The 26,291-nt window shown below is 41.9% G+C and overlaps 1 protein-coding gene across 1 annotated transcript; it reads right to left on the reverse strand.

The window, feature by feature from the left end:
* Positions 1-1,340: 1,340 nt before the first annotated feature.
* On the reverse strand, positions 1,341-25,949 carry CALB1 (calbindin 1). Its single transcript, XM_063130924.1, has 11 exons — positions 25,822-25,949; positions 25,065-25,141; positions 19,986-20,060; positions 11,453-11,536; positions 11,298-11,354; positions 6,809-6,886; positions 5,592-5,647; positions 4,284-4,323; positions 4,124-4,177; positions 3,910-3,981; positions 1,341-1,895 (listed from the first exon to the last, which is right to left on the reverse strand). Exons 1-11 carry the CDS (start codon positions 25,901-25,903, stop codon positions 1,782-1,784), a joined length of 789 nt encoding a protein of 262 aa, XP_062986994.1. The 5' UTR covers positions 25,904-25,949; the 3' UTR covers positions 1,341-1,781.
* Between the last annotated feature and the right edge of the window lie 342 nt (positions 25,950-26,291).

A 26,291-nucleotide genomic window follows, 5' to 3' on the forward strand; every position in this document is an offset into this window, starting at 1 on the left:
TCAAAAACTAGTGATGTCTAATTCTTATTGAAAATAATTGGGTAGGATCTGCAGCTTGATCACACTGATGTTTACTCAGAACAGAATGAGGTCTTGCTGTGTTAATTGAAGCTTACTCGCAAGTAAGGGTTTATGGGATTGCAACTTTAGTCATGATGAACATGTCCCATTACTTTCAATGGAATGGGTGGCATGCATTGATGAAATGAGGGGCTATCCCAATTATCTGTCATGGAAATAGGCATTTTTACTGGATTGTGGCCAGACAGGTTAACCGGGGCCATATGCAAGCTTAAATGCGCTGCGGCTCACTATATATGCAAGTTTTATTTTTCTTTTATTAGCTGCTAAATAACAAAATATAGGAAGTAGACAAACTAGACAACAGTAGTCTTAGTATATTAAATTTAATTATAGATTACACAGAATGATGTAAAAACAGCCGTTTGCAAGAATTATAATATTCTGCAAAGTGTGGAAATAGTTTTAGAAAATGGATTGTCATACTCACTGACACAGCAGCATTTGTTAATGCTAACGTTAAAGTATTGTATGAGGCCAATTTATGTTTTAATTACCTTTAATTTATGGTACTCTCTCTTTACCAACTTGCAGTTTGTCCAGTAAAAGACACTGTTGTGCCTGCCAGGCTATTACAGTAGCTTAAAGGCTTCTCATGAAGTTCAGTGCCTCAATATCCAGAGGCACCATAGTGACCTTGATATGTAAAGCTAGGGAAACTGGAAAGATGTGAAATTCATAACTCGGAGGAAAGGAACTCTATTAAAGTAAAGTACAGCACTGCTAAGTTCACTGATGTTGATGTGTGTATGCCATCAGCCCCAAACCTCTAGTTAAAATACTGCACCTAGCATAGTTTTGCAAGTAATGGACTTGCTTATTGATCATTTCTCAACAGCTTCAAGTATCTCCGAAGTAAAGGGTATCCAGCCTTTTGGGCAATTGTGCCACAGGTCAAGTCCAAAGTTTGAATAAGTACCACTCCAGTGTACCTTATAATACATATACAGCCCCTCCATGTCTTAGGATGGTTTTCTCTGTAATCTACTGACTGAGCCAGCAGGCAGCAGTACAGTTCTGGAGAGAGAGGCCAGGGGTGGTCCTCTCAGTGCTTCGGCCTACAATTCCCAACATAGCCAATGGGAAGGGATGATGGGAGTTGTAGGCTAAACATCTGGAAGGCCACAAGTAGTGTAGGCCATAGCCAGGTCCTTACATTCTCCTGGCTCCTGTCCACATCTTCCACACAAAAAATGCTATGCACACCACTTGTGGCAGCATTGCCTCAGGCTAGCCACCTGGGTCCTAAATTCATTGATTTTGAACCTGTGCTTCTCTCCATAATGGTCAGAAAGACCTTTTAGTTCATGGAGATCATTTTTGCTGTAGCAGCAGCAAGCAACAAAAGGATATAACAAGCCAAAACTTGTCTCAGCTGAGTGTTAAAATCTTCTCCCACCATTTTTTATGGAAACAAGGACCATTTTAGGATGTTATTTTGTTTGTAAATGAATCAACAGACTGGCCCAAACATAGACATCCTCTTTATCGATCTTATAGTTACAAAAACTGTACATTACAAACAGTATAGAAACAAGCTGAAAAGAATGTGCCACATATCCTGGCTAATTATCTATATGCAGTTTAAATTTACAAGGTATAAAAGAAAGTAAAGCCTACTCCCTTATAGTGCACAGTTATTGTTTGTTTGTTATTAAGATATAATATATCACTAGTTAAGTGGAAGTGATCAAAGGGCTCTAATTTCCCCCAGCACAGAGAAGAAGAGCAAGTTCCTGTCGGTAAAGCTTCCCTTCATGAGACAAGGCCATGATGTTCTTCTTGTATGTTGCAATGTTGTTAATATCTAATACCTGTTTTCAAAAAAAAGAAAGAAAAAAAGATAAGCTGCTTTAATGCAGGTCAGTTATTGACAGGAATACACAAGATAATAGTACTATATTGTGAGGAGATTATTATTATTATTATTATTATTATTATTATTATTATTATTATTATTATTATTATTTTACGTTTTGATACTACCCCATAGCCGAAGCTCTCTGGGCAGTTTACAAAGATTAAAAACACTGAACATTTAAACACCAATATACAAAATTTAAAACCTTAAAAACAGACTATGTATCAACTATCCAGGGGCCAGTTAAACAAAAAACAAAAAACCTCAACATAAGCTGAGTTTGTCTAACTCTAGCCCATTCAGTGTGAATATGGATGAAAACAAAGTATATTTCCTCTGTACTCTTGGAAGCTCCATGCACACTGATGGAGAGAGAGAGAGAGAGAGATGGGCTGTGCAAGCTTGGAGCCTCAGATTCGAAGTTCGAATCACAGAGGCCATTTTCTGGCGGATTCACCATTTTATGATGGACCCGCCATTTTCTTTTAGAGCCCTAGGCCCCTGCACAGCCTACAACTCCCAGCATGCAGTACCTGAGAGGGTGGGACTTACCGAGGCCAAGGAGCAGGGACTATACATGTCTTCGCCGCTGCCATTGGCTGCTCCTCAATACAATCACTGCGTGATCGCCGGCATCCCCACCACCATTGCCGCCTTCCCTGCATGATCACCGTCGTTCCCTCATGGGGATTCCGGCAATCACGCCGAGGAGCGGCCAATGGCAGGTTTTAATTTTTGTGAACCGCCCAGAGAGCTCCGGCTATTGGGCGGTATAGAAATGTAATAAATAAAAATAAAATAAATAAAGTGATCGTGCCAAGGAGTGGCCAATGGCAGTGATCGTGCCAGGAGTGGCCAATGGTGGTAGCAAAGACATGTATAACCTCTGCTCCTGGGCCCCAGGTAGTCCAGCCCTCCCAGGCACTGCACACTGGGAGTTGTAGGCTGTATGGGGGTCTATAGCTGTGAGAGGAAATGGTGGGTCCGCCAGAACATGGTCTCCATGATTCAAACTTCGAATCTGAAGCTCGAAGCTTGCACACGGTCCTATTACATGAGCTACTCTATCAATCACATACATTTAATATAAGAGCATATATTTTATACACCTGAATATATTTTAGAAAGCTGCGTTCCAGCAAGTTTTCTTAAAGCCAAGCTACATGTGACACCATTCATGCAATTGTTTTTAAAAGGTTAAAAGCAAGCATGGTGGAGGTGGGCAATCAGGATCAGGACTGCACGGGGGTGGGCAATGCTAGCACCTCCCCCAAGGTGTGTAGGTTGTCATTCCCACATGCCATCTATTTATACTTTACAAACCACGCATGCAATTAGCAATGATGTAATACCTAGTTTGGCTCTTAATTTACTTCAGACAATGGGTTTACTATGCAGGAAATGTAAGCTGTGTAAGATTATAGAAGCTATGTGGTAATTTACATAGTGCTTTGCGGGGGAACTAAGCTCTCTCTCTCTCTCTCTCTCTCTCTCTCTCTCTGTGTGTGTGTGTGTGTGTGTGTGTGTGTGTGTGTGTGTGTGTGTGTGTATGTATCTATCTATCTATCTATCTATCTATCTATCTATCTATCTATCTAAAAACAGACGCTACCCACAAGCTCCCAATTGGATTGTTGCTCCCAGTTGGACTCCAGATCTTGTTGGACTGCAGCATTATCAGTTCACACCTAATTCATCATATAGCCACTACTTTCCTTCTCAGCCAGGGAGCAAAGCTCAGAGAGATGGTAACAATTTTACTGAAGCGGCTCTGTGAATAGTGTTGGTGAAGTACTGTATAGTGCTAAAGTTAACCTAGGAGTAATCTAACGCTATTTGATACTTTTTTTTTAATGTACCCGGAAATCTTAATACACTTGATTTCACAGCAACTATCATAGATGGAGGTGAGGGGTGTCCTTTAAAAAAAAAAAGTTTCTAGTGAAAATCAAAGCCATTAGAATTACCGTCTTGTTCTTTTCACAGAGATCTTTCAGCAAAGCATCTAATTCATTTTCATCTATGTAGCCGTTCCCATCCTGAAAACAAAAAAAGGTGACATGAGCAATTCTAATATTCATCCCTGCTATTTTCCGCTGAATTGTTACAGCTCACAGAACATTTAAGAACATTTACGTTCTGGTTCACAGAACTTCAAAACAAACAAAAATGTCTACTTACCGAATCAAATGTATCAAAAGCATTAATAAACTCCTTTTCACACATTTTGATACCCTAATATTAAAAAGAAAGACAGGTTTTAGAACAGTAGCGGTTGGGATATCTAAATATCTATATCAACATATATAGTGTTCAAAGTTTGAAGTATGATGCTGCATACCTGAAATTTTAGGATAAAGTTTTCATGTACTGGGAGCAATCTTTGGAGAAAACAGAAGCATAGTTCAAAGTAATTATTCACAGATTAGAACAGGAAATTGAATACTATGCCTAGGTCTAAATACGTACCTTTTAAAGAAAGATGACCTCAACACATGCTGAGAAAGTTTATTAAAATCAGATGCAAAATCCCAATGCCTTTTGGATGTTAAAAACATGTTCTTTGGGGGCAACTCTTCTTGTTCAAACTTTTCATTTAAGGAATGCTGTACAGGTGCAATCCCATGCACACGAAGACAGAAAAAAGTCCCACAATTCCCAGCATGCTCTAGCTAGCATGGCTGGCTGGAGAAGTGCTGGGAGTCGTAGGTCTTTTTTATGTCTGAACGTGCATTGATTGCATCACTGGAGCATTTCCTTTGTGCAAGTCAAATGTCATCATTTATTAAAGGGTTGAACAAGGAGAAGAAGGGGTTTATCCTCAAAATACATCGGGATTTGCAATTCCTGAAACCTGCTTCTCAGCAATGTGAGGTCATTTCCCCGTCTCATGTTTCATCCACTGATTGGTGCTAGCCTGCAGCTTTCCCCTTATTCTCTGATGTAGGTGATATATCCGGAAGAGCACCCCATCCCCTCAGCCCTCAAGCCCTTCTCCTTCACCTGCCCAACGTCTCCACGTTCACCGCTGCCATCAGCCCCACCATCAACTCCAATGGGTAGCTCTCCGCACGGCTGCTGCTCTGCCATCCATATTTGTGGCATTGGGATCGGTTGCCGGTGGGCTGAGCCTGCTCCCTCAGCTCTGTTTTCTCTCCTTGACCTGGCTCCTGAGGCTGCGGTGGTAGGCAGCAGTTACAGTCGGGCAATCAACTATCAGCTACCATGCCTTTGGCGGGCCGTTGCCCACGTCCTCTGAGAGGTGCTTCCTTCCTCTTGTCGACACGGGCAGCTCCAGCAAAGGCATGCTGGGCTGTCTAGCCATTACAGAGATCACACAAGGACACCCACGTGGCCATGCACAATCCTCCGAGTTCTCTGTTGCACCTAACCTCCCAGCATGCCTTCAGTTGTAGGCATGCTGGGAGTTGTAGGCATCAGCCTAAATTATGTTTTAAATTATTAAAAAAAATAGTTATACTGCAAAATTATGGACTTAAGTTTTAGTTGGGTTTTTTAAAACTTTGCACAGGAAGCTCTAGCAGCGTTGAAAATCTCATGCTTCTACCTCAACAGGAAGTGGGTAAACATTTCTAGACAAACAAAGCTACGCACATATTTCCTGCTTTATAGGTAGAGATATACATACCTAGCCATTTCAGTCAGTTCCAGCTTTCCATCATTGTTGTCATCAAAAATCTTGAGCTGAAAGGGAGATCGTGTGGATATTTTCAGCAAGATCAGCAAAGAATGAAAACATTCCACCAAAGCTATTGTCACTTCATCTCCTGGGAATATGCCAATCCGATGCAATTGAATTGGCTTCCCAGGGATGTATGCGTGGGCCCTTGGTTGCCCACCTTTAGGTGGGGACTGGCATTGAAAGTGGTTTGTTTCAGCTTGCATTTTAAGGATCAGGCTCCCAAAATGTGTTTTTGTCTTGTGGCTGCTCTTATGTCCACTTTTATGGCTCTAGCTTTTATTGGATTGGATCCTGAGTTCTGTGAGCCGAGTTCTGCTCATGGGACAGAAAACTGTTCGGGCTCTGTTGCCCCTTCCCCTTGCAGCCCCCTGAAAATCTGCACTGGAAGGTTGCGAAATCCTCCAGAAAAACATGAGAGGTGGTTCAGGAGGAACATCTTGCCTAGTTTCGACTGTGGAAGTCTTCAACTAGATTCAAGCCCATTCCATTCATGGAAGGCCATCTTTGGATCCAACCCATTGTTTTTATATTGAATAGGTTGTCTTATTATTCCTTGGGTTTTTTTGGAATTGTGAGCCACGTTAATCATATGACAATATATTCCATGTATGCAATATAAAGATGGAATAAGTGTGTGTGTGTTGGAACTAAATTATGTGAAACCTATTACATTTGCTATTTAATTCGCCACTGCCCCACCATAATATGACTTTCACAAGAGCTACTTTCCCATAACTAAGCTGCCATTGTTCTTTTGCAAAAACAAGTTCTTAAGGTGGCCATGTTGGTTACTGCAACCTAGAAAGGCCATTCCACATGCATGCCAGACAAGCCATTGTTGAAGCTCCTGGGTTTCAGTCTACCAGGACCACTGCTGCGAAGTAGCCTCCAATATATGGGAGCTTGCACATGAAATGAATGAAGGCAGCAGTACACTACAGCAGTACCTGCTAGATTTCTCCCAATTATAATTTGAAGGCCTTGTTCATTGTGGTATCAGATGTTCTCCCCATTCCTATGGCACTAACCAGTACATCATTCAGGGAAGGGGGCAGGGATGGCAACAAAGAGAGGATTTTAAGCGTCAAAAAAGGCTGTGCCTTAGTATGGAGACAAGGGATGCTAAATTCTCTGGATGAAATAGTTGTTAGTACTACTCTTACCATGATGTCTGTGTATTCTGCCAGCTTTGAATCTTCGATCTGCTTATGTGCTTTCTGTAGTAAGTCTTTCAAAAAGCTCTGAAACAAAATGAACACATCAGAAAGCCATAATTTATCTGCTTTCCTGTTACGGTGGGTTCTTTGTCTTCATATCCATGACCAAACATATAAAGCAAGTCCAATATTTCTTGTTAATGCATAAAGTCTTGCAATACCATTGAACTTAATAGGACATATTTTTCAGTAAACATGCATAGGGTTGCATGGTAAATCTGCATTTTATTAGCATGTTAAAGAATGAGGCAATATGTTTATTTAAAGGGCCTTTTCAGTGGTTGCCCCCCGACTGCGGAATGATCTCCCCGATGAGGCTCGCCTGGCGCCAACGTTGTTATCTTTTCGGCGCCAGGTCAAGACTTTTCTCTTCTCCCAGGCATTTTAACAGCATTTAACAACGTTAAGTTTGTTTTTAATGGACCCCAGAATTGTTGTTTTTAAATGGATACTGTTTTTATACTGTTTTTATGTGTTTTTTTAAAAAAATTGTTTACTTTTAATGTTTACTATTTTTAATGTTGTAAACCGCCCAGAGAGCTTCGGCTGTGGGGCGGTATATAAATGTAATAAAATAAATAAATAAATAAATTAAAGGTAAAGCACAGAAATCAATAGTAGTTTGCGCTCACCACATGGAACAGGGTAGAGTGCCGGAGCAAGAATTGTGCATCAGTTTAAGTGGGTTTGAAATGGCCACAACTTCACTGGTTACAACTCATAGAGTTTTGCATGGGATCTAAACACTGAGCAGTTCAACTACAGACCAACATTGTCCCAGCCCTTCTGCTGGGGTAACATTGATAGGGGTGGCAGAAATCTCAGGGCCACAATGGCACAAAACCAGTATCATGAGAGGCCTGGTTGTGTGGCGCCCCAACATCCCTTATAAGTGTCAGGACTGTGGGCCAAATCAGGTCCAACTGGAGTCCCAATGTTCCCACCTCTTTCCCCAGCATGTAGATGTTTTGATGGTTTCTCAGTTTGGGCACAGTCCCCCCTTTCTAAAAGCCTTGAAATCCTCTTCTAAGGCTTAGTTACTGGCAGTAAGAGCTTTAAGATAAGATACTGGCATTTGGGGGTATTGTGATCCTGCCCCTTTTACCTCACCCACCACTGGAATATGACCCACAATGGCTTCTATGAAATTGAATTCGGCCTTGTGATGAAAGAGGTCTGATCCCCCTGCCTCATGGGAATACCCTAGTGGAGAGTGGGGAGATCACCCCCGCTATGATATAAATATATAACACAACCTTCATTTAAGCCCTAGGAGTAGATGAGAAGGAAAAGGTTGCACTCCAAGGCCACACACCCCGGAAGCCACCGAGTGCAGCCAATTGTTTCTTAGGCTGGGGCCTAGGCTACAGCGCAGTTGGAGGGTAAATGAAATCAACTAGCTGCCAAGGAAGGAAGAGGATCTTTGCCTTGCTTCCTCCCTCCACAAGAGGCATGATGAAAGGCCCCTGGTAAGCAAGGACCCAGGGACTCTACATGTCATCTGCATTCTTTTTATATGTGTGCACAATCGCACATGTAAAAAGATGGGTGGCCATTTCTGAATATTAACTCCACCCCATGCCACATCGCAAGCTTAGAATGATAGAATAGTAGAGTTGGAAGGGGCCTGTAAGGCCAGCAAGTCCAACCCCCTGCTCAATGCATCCCTGACAGATGGCTGTCCAGCTACCTCTTGAAGATCTCTAGTGTGGGAGAGCCCACGACCTCCCTAGGTAATTGGTTCCATTGTTGTACTGCTCTAACAGTTAGGAAGTTTTTCCTGATGTCCAGCCGGAATCTGGCTTCCTGTAACTTGAGCCCATCATTCCATGTCCTGCACTCTGGGAGGATCGAGAAGAGATCCTGGCCCTCCTCTGTCTGACAACCTTTCAAATATTTGAAGAGTGCTATCATGTCTCCCCTTAGAATTCTCTTCTCAAGGCTAAACATGCCCAGTTCTTTCAGTCTCTTCTCATAGGGCTTGTTTCCAGACCCCTGATCATCCTCATTGCCCTTCTCTGAACCCCCTCCAGGTTGTTTGCATCCTTCTTGAAGTGTGGTGCCCAGAAAACACAATACTCAAGACGAGGCCTAAGCAGTTCTGAATAGAGGGGTTCCAGTACTTTGTGTAATTTAGAAGCTGTACTTCGTTCTGTTGTTTTCCGCCCAGCGCTCCAGCCTATCAAGATCACTTTGAAGTTTGGTTCTGTCTTGCAGGGTATTAGCTATCCTACCCAATTTTGTGTCGTCTGCAAATTTGATAAGTTTTCCCTGCACCTTGGAGGACATCCTTTTGAAATGGAAACAAGACACCTGATCCCATTGTGTATATGCAGCAGTCGTGCCAATCAACTGGTTTGTTGAGGAGAGGGATGGGTTGATGGGAGAGTAAACATAACCCTCCACTTGCCCTTGCAAGCAGGTGCTTCGTGCCACCCATCATTGGTGGGGCTGAGCACATGGATTAGCCCAGGATTGTGTATACCAGTGTGCCCTCCAGATCTGCACCAGAGGGTTAGGGGATCGTCCGGAAGAGATTTGGAGGGCATGCGGTGGAGTTTGGGGGGGAGGAGAGAACATGGGAGCACCGTTCCGCTAGCAGTGTTTGGTCCTCAGGCACAACAAGGAAGCTGGGTCCAACTCCTGGTTTTCAAGACACTACTACAATGTTGATTCCTAAACTCAGCTGGCTGTGTAGAAATCACATTGTCATTTCAACTAGTTTGCTATCTTCCATGGAGTTTATGGTTCTACTTTTAAAATCAGCCTAAACAAATCACTTGAAATAAATAAATAAAATGCCACGTTCCCTCATTTTTAGTGGAATCTGCTCTGTCAAAGACAAATTCCATATTTGTGCATCTCCATATTTGATGGTACATCTGAAGGAAAAGCGTAAGTCCATTTGATGCCCTTCAAAAAAATCACTTTTTCGTTTTCCCAGCAGATCAGTCGATTGTCCTAGTTTAGTGACATTTAAAATCCTTTATTAAGAAAGAAGTCTGGAGAGCTTGGGAATTGCAAATGCCTATCATCTGGAAACAAAATACACACACACACACACACACACACACACACACACACACACACACACACACATACTCTTAATATTATTCTTTGGTGTATTGTTGCTTTTTGATATTTTGGACCAGATTTTTTGCTTGTACTGATAAGCAGGATCTACACTACTGCTTTATAACGCTTTATAATGGTATTGACAACTGTTGGGGCCCAGGGCACACTCCATATATCATTTTCAAACCTCTTTCAAAGTGTTATATCCTGCTTGGTGTAGATCTGGCCTATAATTTGGAACTGATGGACTACAGGGTGTTGAGAGAAGCACTGTGTGGGAAAGGAAGGATCAAATTTTAACATGTAGCCAGTGACATAAGTAAGTAAATGAGTCACAAGAAACCATTCCTTGAGTGGGGATTGCCAGCCTGTATATGGCAGTCAGTCTAGTAACACTGCGGGAATGGAGATGGGGCAGATATTTTTATATAAGGACCATGCAGAGCAGGCTTTACCCCTCTAAACATTGGTAGGAAATCTATGGTCCTACAACTCCCATCATCCCAGACCTCTGGCCATGGGGCTAATGGGAGCTGAAGTCCAACAGCATCTGGCAACCCTCAGTTTCCCCACGCCTGCTCTAATAGATTATTGTGGTGTTGGCTCTTCTGTCCATTGGAAACTGGGTGGGCAACTTGTGAACCTCAGGTGTAGTTGGAGTGCAATTTCCATCAGACCCAGCCAGCATAGCCAATGGTGGGGGGATGATGGGAGTTGCAGTAGAACAATATCTGGAGGGCCTTAGTTTTCATAGGAAGGCTTTTCTAGGGTTAGCACTGCTGCCAGGCCAATTAGAGGGACACCCCAAGGCTCTCAGTTTTCCAAGGACTCTATAGATAACCTATGGAGTTTCCTTGTACCAAGTCAGACCATTAGTTGAACTATCTCAGGGCTGTCTGATTTTCAGAGGCCCTTCCAGCATCTCAAGCAGGCCTTCTTTCTGGCATTGCTCCTTTTATCAACAGCTCGCTGGCCAGAGTGCTGGATTAGATGGACCCTTGGGCTGATCCAGCATGGATCTTCTTGTGTTCTTGTACCTTAAAGATGGCCTCTTTCCACGTGTCTTATTACATTCTTTGAGAGTCACTGAAAACAAGGGTGAAATGCCTCCCCCTTCCTCCTCTGCAAACTTTCCGAAGTCAAAGCCTAGAGTTCATTGGGCTGGTTTTTGGGACACAAGGTTAAGTCAGAGTGGGTGAGAAATGCCAATGAATTTATATATTCTATATCACTTTGTTTTGCTACTTTTGGGTGGGGTTTTTTTGTTTTTGTTTTTTGCTACTTCCCTCTCCATCACCACAAAAATTCCTTTGGTTGGGTTATATCATCTAAATAAATAAATAAATGAAGAGTTTCTTACCTTTAGCTCTTCAGCATCAATGAAGCCACTATGGTCACTGTCATACTTTCGCCATGTCTGGAATTGAGAAGTTGGCCATTAAAAACAAAAACAACAAAAGGAGATTTGGGTCTTGGCAATTTAATTTTGCAAAAGGGAAGATTTCTATGGATTACCTGCATGAAGTCTTCACTTGATTTCAGCTGCTGACACCTAAAGAATAAGAGGAAGTTCTCTTCTGTTGGTAATACCTGAGCAAGCTGTAAAAGATTAAGTTTAAATTTGGTTTAAAGCCATTGTTTATTGAATACAAACAGCAGGTACTGTATTAAGGCTCCAGGTGAAATGGGATGCTCAAATATTTTCCATATTAATCAATAGTCTGTGAATACTGAGTAGAATCCAGCAGCATCTACTCCTGTTCACATCATGTTGAAATAAACTGGAGAAATGTTCTATGGAATTACACTGCCAGAAAAAGGAATAAATGAGTTGGAGCAAAGGGTTCCTTCAGCAGAATGATTTTTTAGTCAGAGGAAGAGAGTACTTTTACACTGGTGAATATCTGCCTTATTAAGTATCTTACTTTTTACATTACGAAATATCACATTTTTAATGAAAGCTGAATTTTGTAACCGTGTGGATATTTTCAATAAAGTTGAAAAGGCTAATTACCCCAGCAAAAATATTTAGCACTGCATTGGGGATGGAGAAGTGGAGAGATATTTGGGAGATTTCCTTTAAATGAGACTTTGGGGGCAGATTATACCTTTGGAGGGGAGAGTGAGGCAGAAGAGGAGGAAGTGCCTTGTACTTCTTCCCCTGTACTTCATCCTAAAGAGAACATTCACATTTCACAGCTACCAAATGACATCTAAATGGTTCCCAGATTGGGAGCTTGCACATCATCCAAGATGGTAGATGTCAAAATTCAATTGCAGACAAAATGGAAAAGCAAGAGAAAAGCAAGGTTTGATGCTCTCGCGTTCTTCCCTCCCTGCCACAAATCCAAAACTGCCCTTCAGTGACTACTTATTTATTTATTTATTTATTACATTTCTATACCGCCCAATAGCCGGAGCTCTCTGGGCGGTTCACAAAAAATTAAAACCATTCAAAGTATAAAACAACAATATAAAACCATAATATAAATACAATATAAAAGCTCAACCAGATAAAAACAGCAACAATGCAAAATCACACATTTAAAACACCAAGTTAAAATGTATTTATAGATTGTTAAAATGCTGGGAGAATAAAAAGGTCTTCACCTGGCGTCTAAAAGCATATCATGTAGGTGCCAAGCGAACCTCCTTAGGGAGCTCATTCCACAGCCGGGGTGCCACAACAGAGAAGGCCCTCCTCCTGGTAGCCACCTGCCTCACTTCCTTTGGCAGGGGCTCACGGAGAAGGACCCCTGAGGATGACCTTAGGGTCCGGGCAGGTATATATGGGAGGAGGCGTTCCTTCAGATAACCTGGCCCCAAGCCGTTTAGGGCTTTAAATGTTAATACTTCTGTCTGAGATTTCGGCTTAAAATTCTGTCACTGCTGATGCACTCCCTTTTGTCACAACCCTATTTGATCCCAAGTCCACTTCTTTGCTTATTGCCTTTGCTTGAGCTTTGTGGTGGAACCTGAGTTGTCCCCAGCTCCCGTTGCCTAATCTGTACGCTCTTCTTTAACACATTTAGCTGAGCTAGAAATAGAATGTCGGTGTTTGCAGGATTATCATTGCAAAGAGTTGGTTGAAAGCATAGTTGGTCCTTCAGGGGCATCAATCAATATAATGCAGTGGCCTTTACTATTTTTCCAGTGGGAAAAGAAATCCCGTATGAGAGCCACATTAACTTACTATCAAAATTAACACAGAATAATTGAATACAAAACTTACTTTAACTGGATGTGTGAAAGTGTGGGGAAGGCTGGATTATGGATATTTAAACAGAAAAATGTCCTACAACTGCCAGCAAAAAAAGGCCTACAAATCCTAGCATTCCCAGCCAGCAGTGCATGTTAAGAATAGGGCTGTCCTCGGACCCTTCGATTTGCTTTGGATCCTAATTCGGACATTCTGAATTGAGCCTGGTTCGCTTTGGATCGATTCGGATCCAGTCTGCCTCACCTCGAATCCAAATTGAGATTCAGATTTTTCATTTTCTCATAGACTTGAATTGGAAAAAAATAAACACCTATAACTTTTTAATTTTTAAGATAGATACATAACAGTTGGTGACCTTACAGATGCCCTGGAGGTGCTCATGCGTGCCAAATTTTAGACACATCTGTGCAGTGGTTTTCCTGTAATCCACTGCTAAAAATGTGATTTTTCAGGCAAACCAGTCAAAGCAAAGTGCTATAACTTTCTCATTTTTCATGAGACAAACACATATGTTGGAGACTTTACAGATGCCCTTGAGGTGCTCATGTGTGCCAAATTTTAGACACATCTGTGCAGTGGTTTTCCTGTAATCCACTGCTAAAATGTGATTTTTCAAGAAAACAAAGCAGCCACTCAAACCAAAGAGCAATTTGAGAAGGTGTGTATTCATTCAAGCTCACACTATCCCTTCAAGTGCAAATCTCCCCTACTTTTCTTTTGTTTGTTCTGATGCTCTTCCCACTCAGAGAGAAACATGGTAAGCAAACAAACCAGCCCTGCGAGGCAAGCTCAGTGGTTCGAAATATAGACAGTAAGAGATGCTTTGGCATCCCCTTAATAGGAGGCTAGAAGGGGGATTGTTTCAAGGTCCATCTTATTGCACTGTAATCAGCACAGCCAATAATAATAATAATAATAATAATATCATCCTCTGAGTTCTGTGTTGTTTAGTCTTTCAATGTCTTCTATTTTGTGTCTATGTGTCTGTTGGGTGTTGTGCACAAGCAGAACACAATAATAAAGCACACATTTATAAAATTCCATCAAAAAACCAGGGTTGAACCGATCTGCTTCAAACGTGGCATGGCTGAAGCCCTACTGAAGACCTATCAAGGTGCTAATGTTCATGTCTTTATCTGTAATTTCATTTCCCCCCCCCCAAAAAAAAACTTGGTTACTTCTCAAGGTGTTAGACATGAGGAGGTTTGAGTTTGAATGTTAAAAATCCCCCCCTAAAGGGATGAACCAATATGCTTTGAACTTGGCAAGCCTAAAACCCTACTTAAGAGCTATCACGGTGCTAAGTTTCAGCTCTTTGTCTTTAAAAATGACATTGTATTTTTTTAAAAATAATTTTAAAACCTCAAAATTAAAAAAAAATCCTAAAAATTGGGGGATCATAGAATCATAGAACAGTAGAGTTGGAAGGGGCCTATAAGGCTATTGAGTCCAACCCCTAGCTCAATGCAGGAATCCACCCTAAAGCATACCTGACAGATTGAACCAATGTGCTTCAAACTCAGCAGGGCTGAAGCCCTACGGAAGCCCTATCATGGTGCAAATTTTCATGTTTATCTGTGCTTGAAAAAGGTCCAAATCGATTCAGATAATGCCGATTCGCTTTAAACTGGTTTGGACCTGTTTCGATTCGATTCAGATCTGTTTCAAAGCTCTCTGAATCACCCGGATTTGCCTCGGATTCAGGATTTATATCCAAAGCAATGTGCAGCCCTAGTTAAGAACATAAGAAGAGCTGTGCTAGATCACACCAAAGGCCTCTCTAGCCCAGCATTCTGTTCCCACAATAGCCAGCCAGAAACTTCACGTTCCTGCCTCCACACATTCTGGACATCCTTCAGTAAAACATCAAAGCAAATGAGCTTTTCCTACATATCTGCTTTTATCAGCTCATAACTATTAAAACAAATTAATTTATTAAACCACCGCTCAAAAATTCACAGTGATCTACGATTTGCCAATCCAACAGAGGCACAACCACCCCCCATAGTTTTTTTTTAAAAAAAGACAAAAACATCCTAGCTGCCTTCTTGCTATGCCTAAGCAAGACTAAAATGTAAGTTAAATTTTATTTTGGAAATGAGAGAGACTGCTACTGCGACCGCTCTGCATGTACTCTGAAGTCATTAAGATAAGTCTCAGCAGCTACCTCCCGCAAAACAAAACAAAGGGGGTAGGGAGGATGTAAAAACAAAACGCCAGATCCTTTGAAGGCAAAATGCACCCCCCCACACACATACACCTGTTGTTTCTCTTCCCCCAAAAGAGCATCCATAGGGCTGCAATCTTATGCATGCTTACTTGGGAGTAAGATTCACTGAGCTCAGTGGGATTTACTTCTGAGTAGACATGGACAGACTTGAGTAATGGTATTTTAAGGAAGACGGAAAGGAGGTGAAGCTGGGAAGATGCTAATCCTGGCTCTCTTTTATCACCCTCTGGGCATGAAGTGGTGGTGGGGCGGTGGCAATTGCAACCCAGTGTGGCAGTTCCTAGATACTGAGAGAAGAGAGGGACACACACTTCTTCACACTGCAGTGGCTTTCTTTCAGGAGCAGGGCAGCCTGCAGTGAAAGCTCTGTAGCTGGCCTCCGAGAAGGGCTAGCCCTACCATTAGGCAGAGTGAGGCAGTTGCCTCAGATGGCAGATGCAGGGAGGTGACATCTTATCCTTCACTTCAGATTGCAGCAAAAGGTCTTGTGCCACAGGAGGCAGAGGTGAAAGAAAGGTGCTAGCAGCAAAGGACTAGGAGCAGCATCACTAAGCACTGCTTAGAGCAATGCCTCAAACACTTGGGCTGTTGGGACAGGAAGATGCTCTACAATCAAGTAAAGAGAGGGGGCACACCTGGAGTCTCTGCAAGTTGCCTATGGCCCATGGGCCTTGCAGTAGGGTGACCATATGAAAAGGAGGACAGGGCTCCTGTATCTTTAACAGTTGTATAGAAAACGGAATTTCAGCAGGTGTCATTTGTATGCATGTAGCACCTGGTGAAATCCCCTCTTCATCACAACAGTTAAAGCTGCAGGATCTATACTAGAGTGACCAGATACAAAAGAGGGCAGGGCTACTGCAGCTTTAACTGTTCTGATGAAGAGGGAATTTCACTAGGTGCTGAATGCTTGCAAATGACACCTGCTGAAATTCCCTTTTCGATATAACTGTTACAAGATACAGGAGCCCTGTCCTCCTTTCCATATGCTCATCCTATGTACTAATGATTATATATGAAAATGTAGCACTTAGAATTGAGAGTGCTGATATGTGCAATTATGTCTCCATTAAAAAAGCAACTTTAGGCATGGTTATGGCTTTAAAAATTACTAAGTTTTTTTAAGGACACAAACCGCTGCTTGTACAGCACTTCCTGAAACAAATCAATAATTCTACTTGGGAAAAAGGGATCCACTGGCCTAGGCTATATTTAAGATACATTCTGCTGTTTAACTTGAGATGGCAGGATTCCTCCCCCTCAGCCCACTCCCTAGATATCTAGCGGTGGTTCAAAATTGCAGAAGAAGTATTATAGGGTCTATTCTAGAAATGTTTCTGTCTCAATCTGAGCCCAGCCTCAATTCCAGTTGGGGATTGGACTTTGCCCTAGGCCTAGTAACCAAACAATGTTGTCCCTTATTGTGTGAATCTTCAGAGCTATAGTTGTTTACATTTCTAGCCTCAGCACAAGCTGAGGCTAGAACCACAATAAGGTCTCCAACATATGTGTTTGTCTCCTGCCACCTAAGGGAGCACATGCACTGCTGCTGTACAGGTAATCTCCTGGGACATCCCTCCCACAAGGCACCTCAGCCTGGCTGCCTCTCTGAAGAGCTGTACCAGCTGCTTCCTCGCCAACACAGCTCTTCTGAGAATACACCTGTCTTCAGGATTCTCACTGTGAGCAAGGGGGCAGGTAGCTGAGAGGAGCTACCTGTCCTTTTTCACTCAGACTGAAACCAAGGAGGGAGCAGAGAGTGGGACCGGCAGGGCTCTCCAGATCACCCATTCGTGTTCCCGAGTGGGCGGCTGCTCCAGAGAGCCCTGCCAGCTCCTCTCTCCCATTGCGGCAAATGCCAGGGTGGGAGAGTGGCTGGCGCGGCTCTCAGAGCACCCACTAGAGGCAGTGGCTGCAGACCCCTACTGGCAGGGGCAGGGGGTGTACCCAGTTTGCTGCTGCTTCCACTCCACTGCCTGAGGTGGGATTCACCTCCACCTCATCGGAGGGCCGGCTCTGTCCATTTCTGACAAAGAGCATTTAATCAAGTATTACCAAGAGAAAACTGTGAAGAGAGCAGAATAAAGATTCTAATGGAAACATAATTGACAAAGTGGGAGAGAACATGCTTTGCATTGAGAAGGTTGCTGGTTCAATTCACAGAATATCCAGTTTAAAGGATTGTGTGGGAGGTAATGGGGAAGACCTTGGAGAACCATTGCCAGTCAGAGGAGATGGTCCTAGGGAAGATGGATAAATACTTGGACCCAGTATATGGCAGCTTCCTATATTAGGCAAGTACATTTGTACTTGCTAGACAAACCCTGCAGTACAAGAGATCCACCTGTCCACAATCACCCCAAATATCATGGCTTGATTAGCTGTCAACCATTTCGCAGTCCCAGGAAGGTTTTTGTCACCCCTTTGTGACCCGTGCCAGCCATGAATATGGCACTCCATAGGGCCCTCAGAAAAGCCATAAAACAGCAGGGTTGTCATGCATCAGATGGACAACATGCCCGACTGGTGGACTGCATTCAGCTTGGTTGGTCACACATGGTCCAGATCTGTCTCAAGGAGATCAAACAGCCATCCCCAAACAGGTCTCTCCAGTTGTATTGGACTACAACTCCTATCACCCATGGCTACTGGCTATGCTGATGGGGGGTGATAGGAGTTGTAGTCCAGTCCTATCTGGAGGGAAGCTGAATAAAAGGTTGAGGAAGGCTGAGTTAAAGGAATAGGAGACAGCAAACTGTTGTCAATTTCTAGAGAATAATTAATTCTGTCCTATGTTGAAATGATTTTTCACTCCTCCCCGTTCCCTAGTAGAAATGTGCTTTCATCATTCAAACATAGCATAATTGCCACCTGGAAATGCTAAAGAACAGGCTTTTGGAGCTACATCTCAGGGTATCCAGTGGCTTCAACAAATAAACCAGAGTGCAGGGAGGGGAGCATTTTTGAAGAACACGTGCATTGTCAAACTCCATGGATAAAAGCTCAGGAAGGTCCCTCACTACTGTACGCTGTTGAAGATGCTCTTAAAATCGTCACCCTCAACTTAAGCAACCACCCTGCTAAAAATGCACTTTGGTAAACAATTCAGGTTGCCTCTTAATTATTCCAAAAGATCTTCCCCGTATAACTACTTTTATTTTGAAAATGGAAGAACTCTTGGGCCACCTGGGAGGAGGAGAAAAATAAAAGGAAATCAAAGGAGGAGTGAAACAGCTTGACTTCTGACATGCTCCTTTAAAAAAAAAACCCAAATAGAGAAATGCAGTTAAATAACAATAAGGGAAGTTCCCTTGTTCCCTCAGCATGCCCTCAAAAGGGCAAAAATAAATGCTGGAACTGTCATACTTTTTCCTCCCATTGTTGGAGGGTAATTTTTTAAAAAAGGGACATCAGAGGGTTAAAAAAGGGGAGATCCCCCCTTTTTCCCAATGGCCAGATTGAACTCTGCAGAATTTAGGAAGTGGTGGATGAGAAAGTAAAGGGGAAAAGATCACAATGACCATAGTAGGAAATAAACTAGCAAGTAACAAAATCCATCCCTGTTATTCATGCTCCTTTTCCTCACCCCCAAAATGGATATAATGATAATTTCTGTCATAGCATATCAGGTTAAAAAATATTGATGTATTTTGTTGACTGTATCCTTATGATTTAATGCACAATAAAAAAAATTAAAAAAGATATTGCTGGGCATGTCTAAATGCTGGAAAAATACATATATGCTTAACTTTCTCCTTTTGAAGTATGTAGGACTTCATGGTTCAACTTTGCCCGATGGCAATATAAAAATCAACCGGAACATATCAGAAAAGCAGCATGCACTAAGCTCCAAAAAATGAAATGCCATCATTCATCATAACTATCACTACTAGCTAAAAACAAGTCTAACCCCCCCCCCAAAAAATCTAGCATCTTTGCTATGGCTTTCCAACAGAAAATATTAAAACAATATTAAAGCATTGAAATATTCTCAGCCATTTGGATTTCTTGAAAAGATACACCCTCTGGTCTTGCTAGAGCAATGCACATGCTGTAGCAGGCGGCCATATTTTATTGGGAACCACATGAATAAACAGGTGCTATACACATGGCTCCCCAACTTCTGGAACCACGGGCATAGTTATCATTAATGATCAGGAACCATAATCAATCCACTATCAAGACTGTGTTGTCAGCTCTGATCACCTGAGGGCTAAAATGCAATAAAAATGCAATGTTCTTAACATTGACATTTCCAACTCTACTGAATGACAAGTAGGTGCACATGGCAAACATGCTCTTATAGATAGATCAAGGCCATGGAGTTCAGCTGTATTAAGGGATATTTAAAATTGTCAGCATTTTTTTTTTAAAAAAACAACAACTTTCAAAATCACATATCACTGAGAACTGGAGTTGTTGTTGTTGTTTTATGGATAACTTCAGAATTGACACACCCAGAAGGATAAAATAAAGAAAGCACTTATTTTACAGAAATGTGATCAAGTAATACAGATATTATTTACAGAGTTTCACATCACCGCAGAACCATAACAAATGTGTATAAGCAAATGCATTAAATAAAGAAACTATCTTACCTCTACTATTCCTATTTTCCCATCAGAAGTCTTTGAAAACTGGTCCACAAAACTTTTCATTTCTGGGGTTAGGTCCTACAAATGTACAATACAGTGATGATTACTTGAAGGAAGCACAATAGGAGCCAAGAAGAACACAATCTATCACAGGAGGTTCTCCTGCACGATCTTCACAGAAATGAATGGTTGCACAAGAGAATTTTCAAGAAGATTGAACCTCTTTCAGATTCTTCAAGCTTCTGCTTGAACTTAAAATTATAAATATTTTAAAATATAAGAAACCTCCTTGTTGCAGTGTTGTTGTTGTTGCATTTTAAAATAAAGCTTATTGTTCCTTTGTTTCACCAGCCAGAAATGCAAAAAAAAAAATTCAGTATTGTCTTTCCCCCACTATTTTCAGTGTTTAAATGTCCCTCTTTGGGGCAATGTTTGCATCATTTTACCAACAAATGTCAAAAAGTTCACAAGGCAGCATCTTCCTGTTGCTAAGGCAACCAAGTCAGTACAATGGCCTGCCAGAGGAGACTCGTCAACTTAACAGTCTTTTAGCATTTAAGCAAGCTATAAAGACTGATCTATTCCAGCAGGCCTATCCAATGGAATTTTAGGGTGTTTTTAGGATGTTTTAATAATGTATACTATGTTTTTAATTCAGTTTTATGTATTTTATACTTGTTGTTGTTGTTCCCCGCCTCGATCCAGGTGGAGAGGTGGGTAAGAAATAATAATAATAATAATAATAATAATAATAATAATAATAATTTCCTTCAGTCATGCATACTTGACTAGTTGGGGCAGAGTGAGGACGCACACATCCAAAGGCACATCCCTTTGGATGTAATGCAGTGGGGATGGATTAATTCACATCCAAATGTGCATAGCCATTCTCATTCTGCCCCAACTAATTATATGCAGCTAGTGCTTGATCCAAGCCAAAAGCACTGGCAGCAGGCAATGAAACTATGAGCACAGCAGCGAATATTGGCTCTGTTGCCTGGGCAACAGGAGTAGATAGATTCCCTCTTCCTTTCCACTCAAAGTGAGGGCAGTGGAAGGGTTACATTTGCCCTCAATGATGTTATCACATGGTCAAATTTAATTGGCTGCAAGTACTATGATGTCATAATGTTCTTGACATGATCACTGATTGACTAGGATCATACAATGAAGCCCTCGCCAGTTTTTGTTTGTTTAAAGCTAAGAAAGTGCAGAAAAAAGCCAGTGGTGCTAAAGTAGCAGCAGATCTCTCAAGCAATGGTGTGATAATGTACAAAAGATGGTCTCATCTGTCTCAGAATGGCTACTTTTGCTTCAAAAATGAAACCTCACAAAAATTTAGCAACATTTAAACACTTCTTTCTCTGTGTGTCTCTCTCTCTCACATGCACCATCCATATTTTTTTCTACTAAATATCCAGAAGAGGCTATATTACCAGAAAATAATATCTCAAAAAATACCATGTGCAAGTATTATTTTCATTTGGTTGGATCCCAACTTAGCTGTGTTTAGAATAGACCCATTAAAATCAATAGGACATAAGTTAACCATAACTAACTTGTCCCATTGAGTTCAATGGACCTTCTCCAAGCATAGCTAATTGAACTCTGGATCCCACCCATTGCTAATACATATGTTACATTGTCCAAATTTTGTTGCAGGCTTACATTCATAAGTGAATTCTGACCATCTCAGACACATTTAATGAAGGCGTAAAAATAAATATTTCCCTATTTTTCACACATACAGGTAAATGCTGACAATCACATTTAACTGTCAACATTCTCTAAGATATCACTGAATCTTTTGACATTCATGAAATGTACCTTGGGCTGTCAACATTCTATGTGAATGTCAACATTAACTAAATTGTGACATATACATGTTTCTTGTCATCACTACCATTTTTGTTCAAGGGGAGTTGTGTCTTTTTTAAATTCAGTGTTTTCTTCCATTTCCATCACTAAATAGAACCCCCTTGCAATTTGCATTCCCTGGCTATGAGAAGCATCTCCTTAAGTTGCTTTAAGAAAAGAAAAGAAAAAAGAATAATGTATCTAGGATAGTTTGTTTGTCAGTGGCCTGATCAAGCTTACTCAGAAATAAGTCCCACTGAATTTAAAGGGGCCTTCTCCCAAGTAAGTGTGCATGGGATTGCCACCTTTGGATTCCAATTCTATGAACACGTATTTGGAAGTAAATCCCACTGAACTCAATGGGACATCTGAGACATCTTGCATAGAATCAGGCTGCTAGATTCTGCAAATAAGTAATACAGTATTCACAAAGATATTGAAGTGAAAAGATTGCTACTGGCAGGTATAAAATTAGCACAACTATGGAAGGCATCAACGGATGCTACAGCGATATTTTATTGGGTCCTGTTTACAATGAATAATGAATTTCTTAAGAATACACTGGTTCATTTAACAATTCATGGCGAGCACTTTGAGTTACTTGTACTTGTATCCTTCCATACACTGTACAGGAAAGGAAACTACTACTACTTACTCTATAATTTAGAAGGATCTGAAATGGAGTACAGGCATGCAAATCTCAGAGGAATTAAGTGAAGCATAATGGAAATTAAATCTGCTGCTAATTACTGAGGTGTAACTAGTTAATGATTAAGCATCAGTTGTTAACAAGTAGCTGTGTTCATTTTACTGGGCACTTGTAACACAACTGAAAGCAAGTCCTTTGCCCACAAGTCACTGGGAATTGTTCCTGGGTATATTTACCAAGATTGTGCTCATACGTTACCAGTAGCAATGTATTTTTAGATTTTGTCTATTAAATTAAATAATATCATGAAAAATCATATATATACTCAGACGTGCTTAAATATTTTTATTTGCTATACACACAGTCCAATCTACGTCTGCTCAGAAACAAGGCCCACCAAGCGCAGTGGGGCTTATTCCTGTGGAAATGAGCATAGGATCACACATATATTCCTTTTAATACACTGATAAGGGTTGGGTAGGGGGGAATTTCCACAAGGACAGCTGTCAACATCTTTCACTATGGTGTTTATTTTACAGAATGGCATTAATTTTCACCTCTTAATCATACCCACCATATTTAAGACAGAATATAATTGAAATTAAAACAACAAAAATCTGACAATAGAAGATGAGAGTATGAGGGGAATTTAAACTGGAAATATAGAAAGGTATTTATCTACCTCTTCTGTTGACTGAGATTTAATTAAAGGTATGTTGCAAAGAAGAAACAAGTATTGTTATCAAAGGAAAGGAAGTGAAACTTCCCAAAATGCAGAAGTAAGTCCAAGATTGTGGTGGTGGTAGTGATAGTAATAGCATAACTACGAAACTTGCATGGGACCAATTAATATTCCCAAATGTCCATTCTGGCAAAGAACATGAAATTCAAAGCTACTGAAACAGTATCTAGTGAAATGGGGTAAATGAACTAGTGAGATGTTTGTTCGGGAAATGGACTTCCAGATCCAGGGGTTGGCTCAGGTTTCAAACTTCCGGGCTGGCATGCATCAGTCCAGAAGAGGACCTCAGAGATCAAGCATGGATGATCCAATGAGAGAACTGAAGTTTGGTACTTCTCAGAACATTCCAGAAATAGCCTTGCTGAAGCAATGTCAATGGAAAACTGAATAAGAACACCTGAGTACTTTCAAAGTACAAGGAGGCGTACAGGCAGAATCTATAAAAAGGCATAAATGAGACTGTGGGTGGCACACAAGAAAGTGCCTAGAGGGATTTTAGATATCACTTTGCAAGTGCTCTAATTTTTAAGTAGGTGTTTGACACCAATTTCAACTGGGAAGAAAGGTGTGAGGGTTTTTCTTTTAATGCATTCTTTTCAGTTAAAAACTTCTAGGAACTTATTAAAATGGAGTAAATTTAATCGAGTCTACTTCTAAAAATAAATCATGAATTTATTGGTATGTTCACAATGACTCATATTGCAGAAGGAAGAGCAAATACTGGGCAGAAGATGCAAGAAGAAAAAGGTACATAATGCTGACCAGCCATCACTTCATTTGCAAAATAAAATGGGAATTGTTATAAATTCTTTACTGTATCACATACTTGATTTTAAAAATTGGAATAATTTCATAGGAAATACATAGACATTTTACAAATACACATAACAGCTTCAGCCTTATTTCAAGGGACACTGAATATCTTTCATAATTTATCAGTTGCATCTGATGAAGTGGGCTAAAGTCCATGAAAGCTTATGCCGTAACAAATTGGTTATTTGTTAAGGTACCACAAGACTCTTTATTCTTTCATAGTTGAATTATCTAACTGGATTTTCATTGTATTTGGGTCTAGTTTTAGCTTGAATCACAAGAATGGATTTTACTTTCTTGCTTTGAAGATTAGACTCCTTCACTATTATTATTTTTACCCCATTTTGGCTAATGCTATTTTCCTGCTAAGACATTATGTTTCTTATTTTAAGTTGCAAATGGCAGTTAAAATGTTTTACTTCAGTCGAAAACTTTGGCTTATAATTCCTGAACATCTTCCATCTGTAACTTCAAATAATACACCAATTTATTACCATTTTATTATTATTTCATCCAAGAAAGCAGTTTTGTCACCTGCACCAGTTCATATTTGGTCCTACTGATCCCAGTTTCTAATCTCAAACTACTATATGTAATATCTAGTTAGAACTAATCTGCAGATCTGTTTATCGGCCAGCAAGGGGCAGAAATGTGTTTCAGCCCACATATTAAGGGATGTGTCCAGCTAATTTTGAACCATCTTTTAACCATACTGGGGGGAAGGCAGGAGAGCTATCTCCTGTTTCTTCATAAACAATACTCTAACATCACCAAAAGATGGTTTGCTCTAGTACAGAAGTGGAATGATGCAAGAAACTTTGTGTATTATCTAGATTCCATCTCACCCAGGTTTCCTGGACATCATCATTCGTTTTGGTCTTGCAAAGTTAGATCTTCACTTTATATGATAGGTCTGCTATGGACAGAAGTCACCGGGGTTCAACACAAGACATTTCTTCTTAAATTAAGGGGAGATAAAGTGGAGTGTGTGTGTGTGAGGGGGAGAAACATCTTAACCTACCAGTCCTCCTTTCTTTCGTGCCTGCTGCAACTGTTGGATAAAATCCTGCAGCTCTTTTCCATCCATGTACCCATTGCCTGTAACACAAAAGAGAGAGATGTGGGCGCTGTTAGCAGCTGAGGACGTTCCTCTCACGCTCCCTTCCCTGGCGAAAAAGGTGTTTGTTACCCGTTGCCGAACAGCGATGCATCCGAACAGGCTTACGCAGCAGCTTTGCAGCGCAACCCTAGGCATGTCTACTCGGAAGTAAGTCCCATTGCGTTCAATGAGGCTTACTCTCAGGGAAGGAGGGATAGGATTGGAAGCTTCCCCAGGAAATGAACATTCTGTTTGGCTTCTATGCACTAATACTAATAGCAATACTACTAACAATAGTATGTTAAGTTTGGGGGCGCTTGAACTCTTAGATGCCCTCGTACAAGGAACGAGCGACCCTCTTCTCCTAGGCAGGTGCAGTCCAAGGCAACCAGAGCGACCCCCGGGCGCTGAGAACGGTCCACAGCCGCCCTTCCCGGCGGGCGGTTCCGCCGCCCAACGTCCGCGTCGCTCCAGCTTTGAGCAGGCGAAAGTTCTGGCTCGCGCGGGACAAAGTTTCCCGCTTGCCGAAGAGGAGCGGGAGGGAAGCCGTCTTCTTCCCTCGCTGCCTGCTCTCCTGCCCCGCTTGCTCGGCAGCTCCAGCCCCCTCCACCACCACCACCCCACGGTTGGATTCCAAGCCGGGACGGGGCTGAGCCGGAGGGGGAGAAACAGTAGTCACCGTCAGAGTCGTAATGACGCCAGATCTCGAAAAACTGGGAGGCGGAGATCTCCGCGCCCTGTAGGTAAGTCTCCGCGGACATGGCGCGTGTGCCTGGGGCGATGGGTGGCACGGAAGGAGGAAGGTGGCTGCTGGTGGTGGTGGCGGCGGCGGCGGCGGCGGCGTGTCGCTGTCCGCGGTGCTGACTGGTGCTCCGTCCGGGCAAGTCCTCCTCGGCGCGTTCTCAGCCCAGGGCTCTCTATTTATCGGGTTCTCTGCCCGCCGAGCCACGCCCCTGCCTCCCTCCCTCCGCGAGCTCTCCCGCCCTCCCTGCCGCTTCCTCCCTGCATTGTTCGTCCCCTCTCCTGCTTTTTCCCTTCCCAAAAAGCGATGGAGCAGCAGGCTGTCCCTCCAGGGCTTCTCTCCAAGGGATCCCAAAGTGTAAATGATAGGCTTCACAGCAACCATGCTGTTGTTCTTGTTCTTGGATG

Source organism: Elgaria multicarinata, chromosome 7, assembly GCF_023053635.1.
Source record: "Elgaria multicarinata webbii isolate HBS135686 ecotype San Diego chromosome 7, rElgMul1.1.pri, whole genome shotgun sequence".
In the NCBI taxonomy this organism is placed as follows: Eukaryota; Metazoa; Chordata; class Lepidosauria; order Squamata; family Anguidae; genus Elgaria; species Elgaria multicarinata.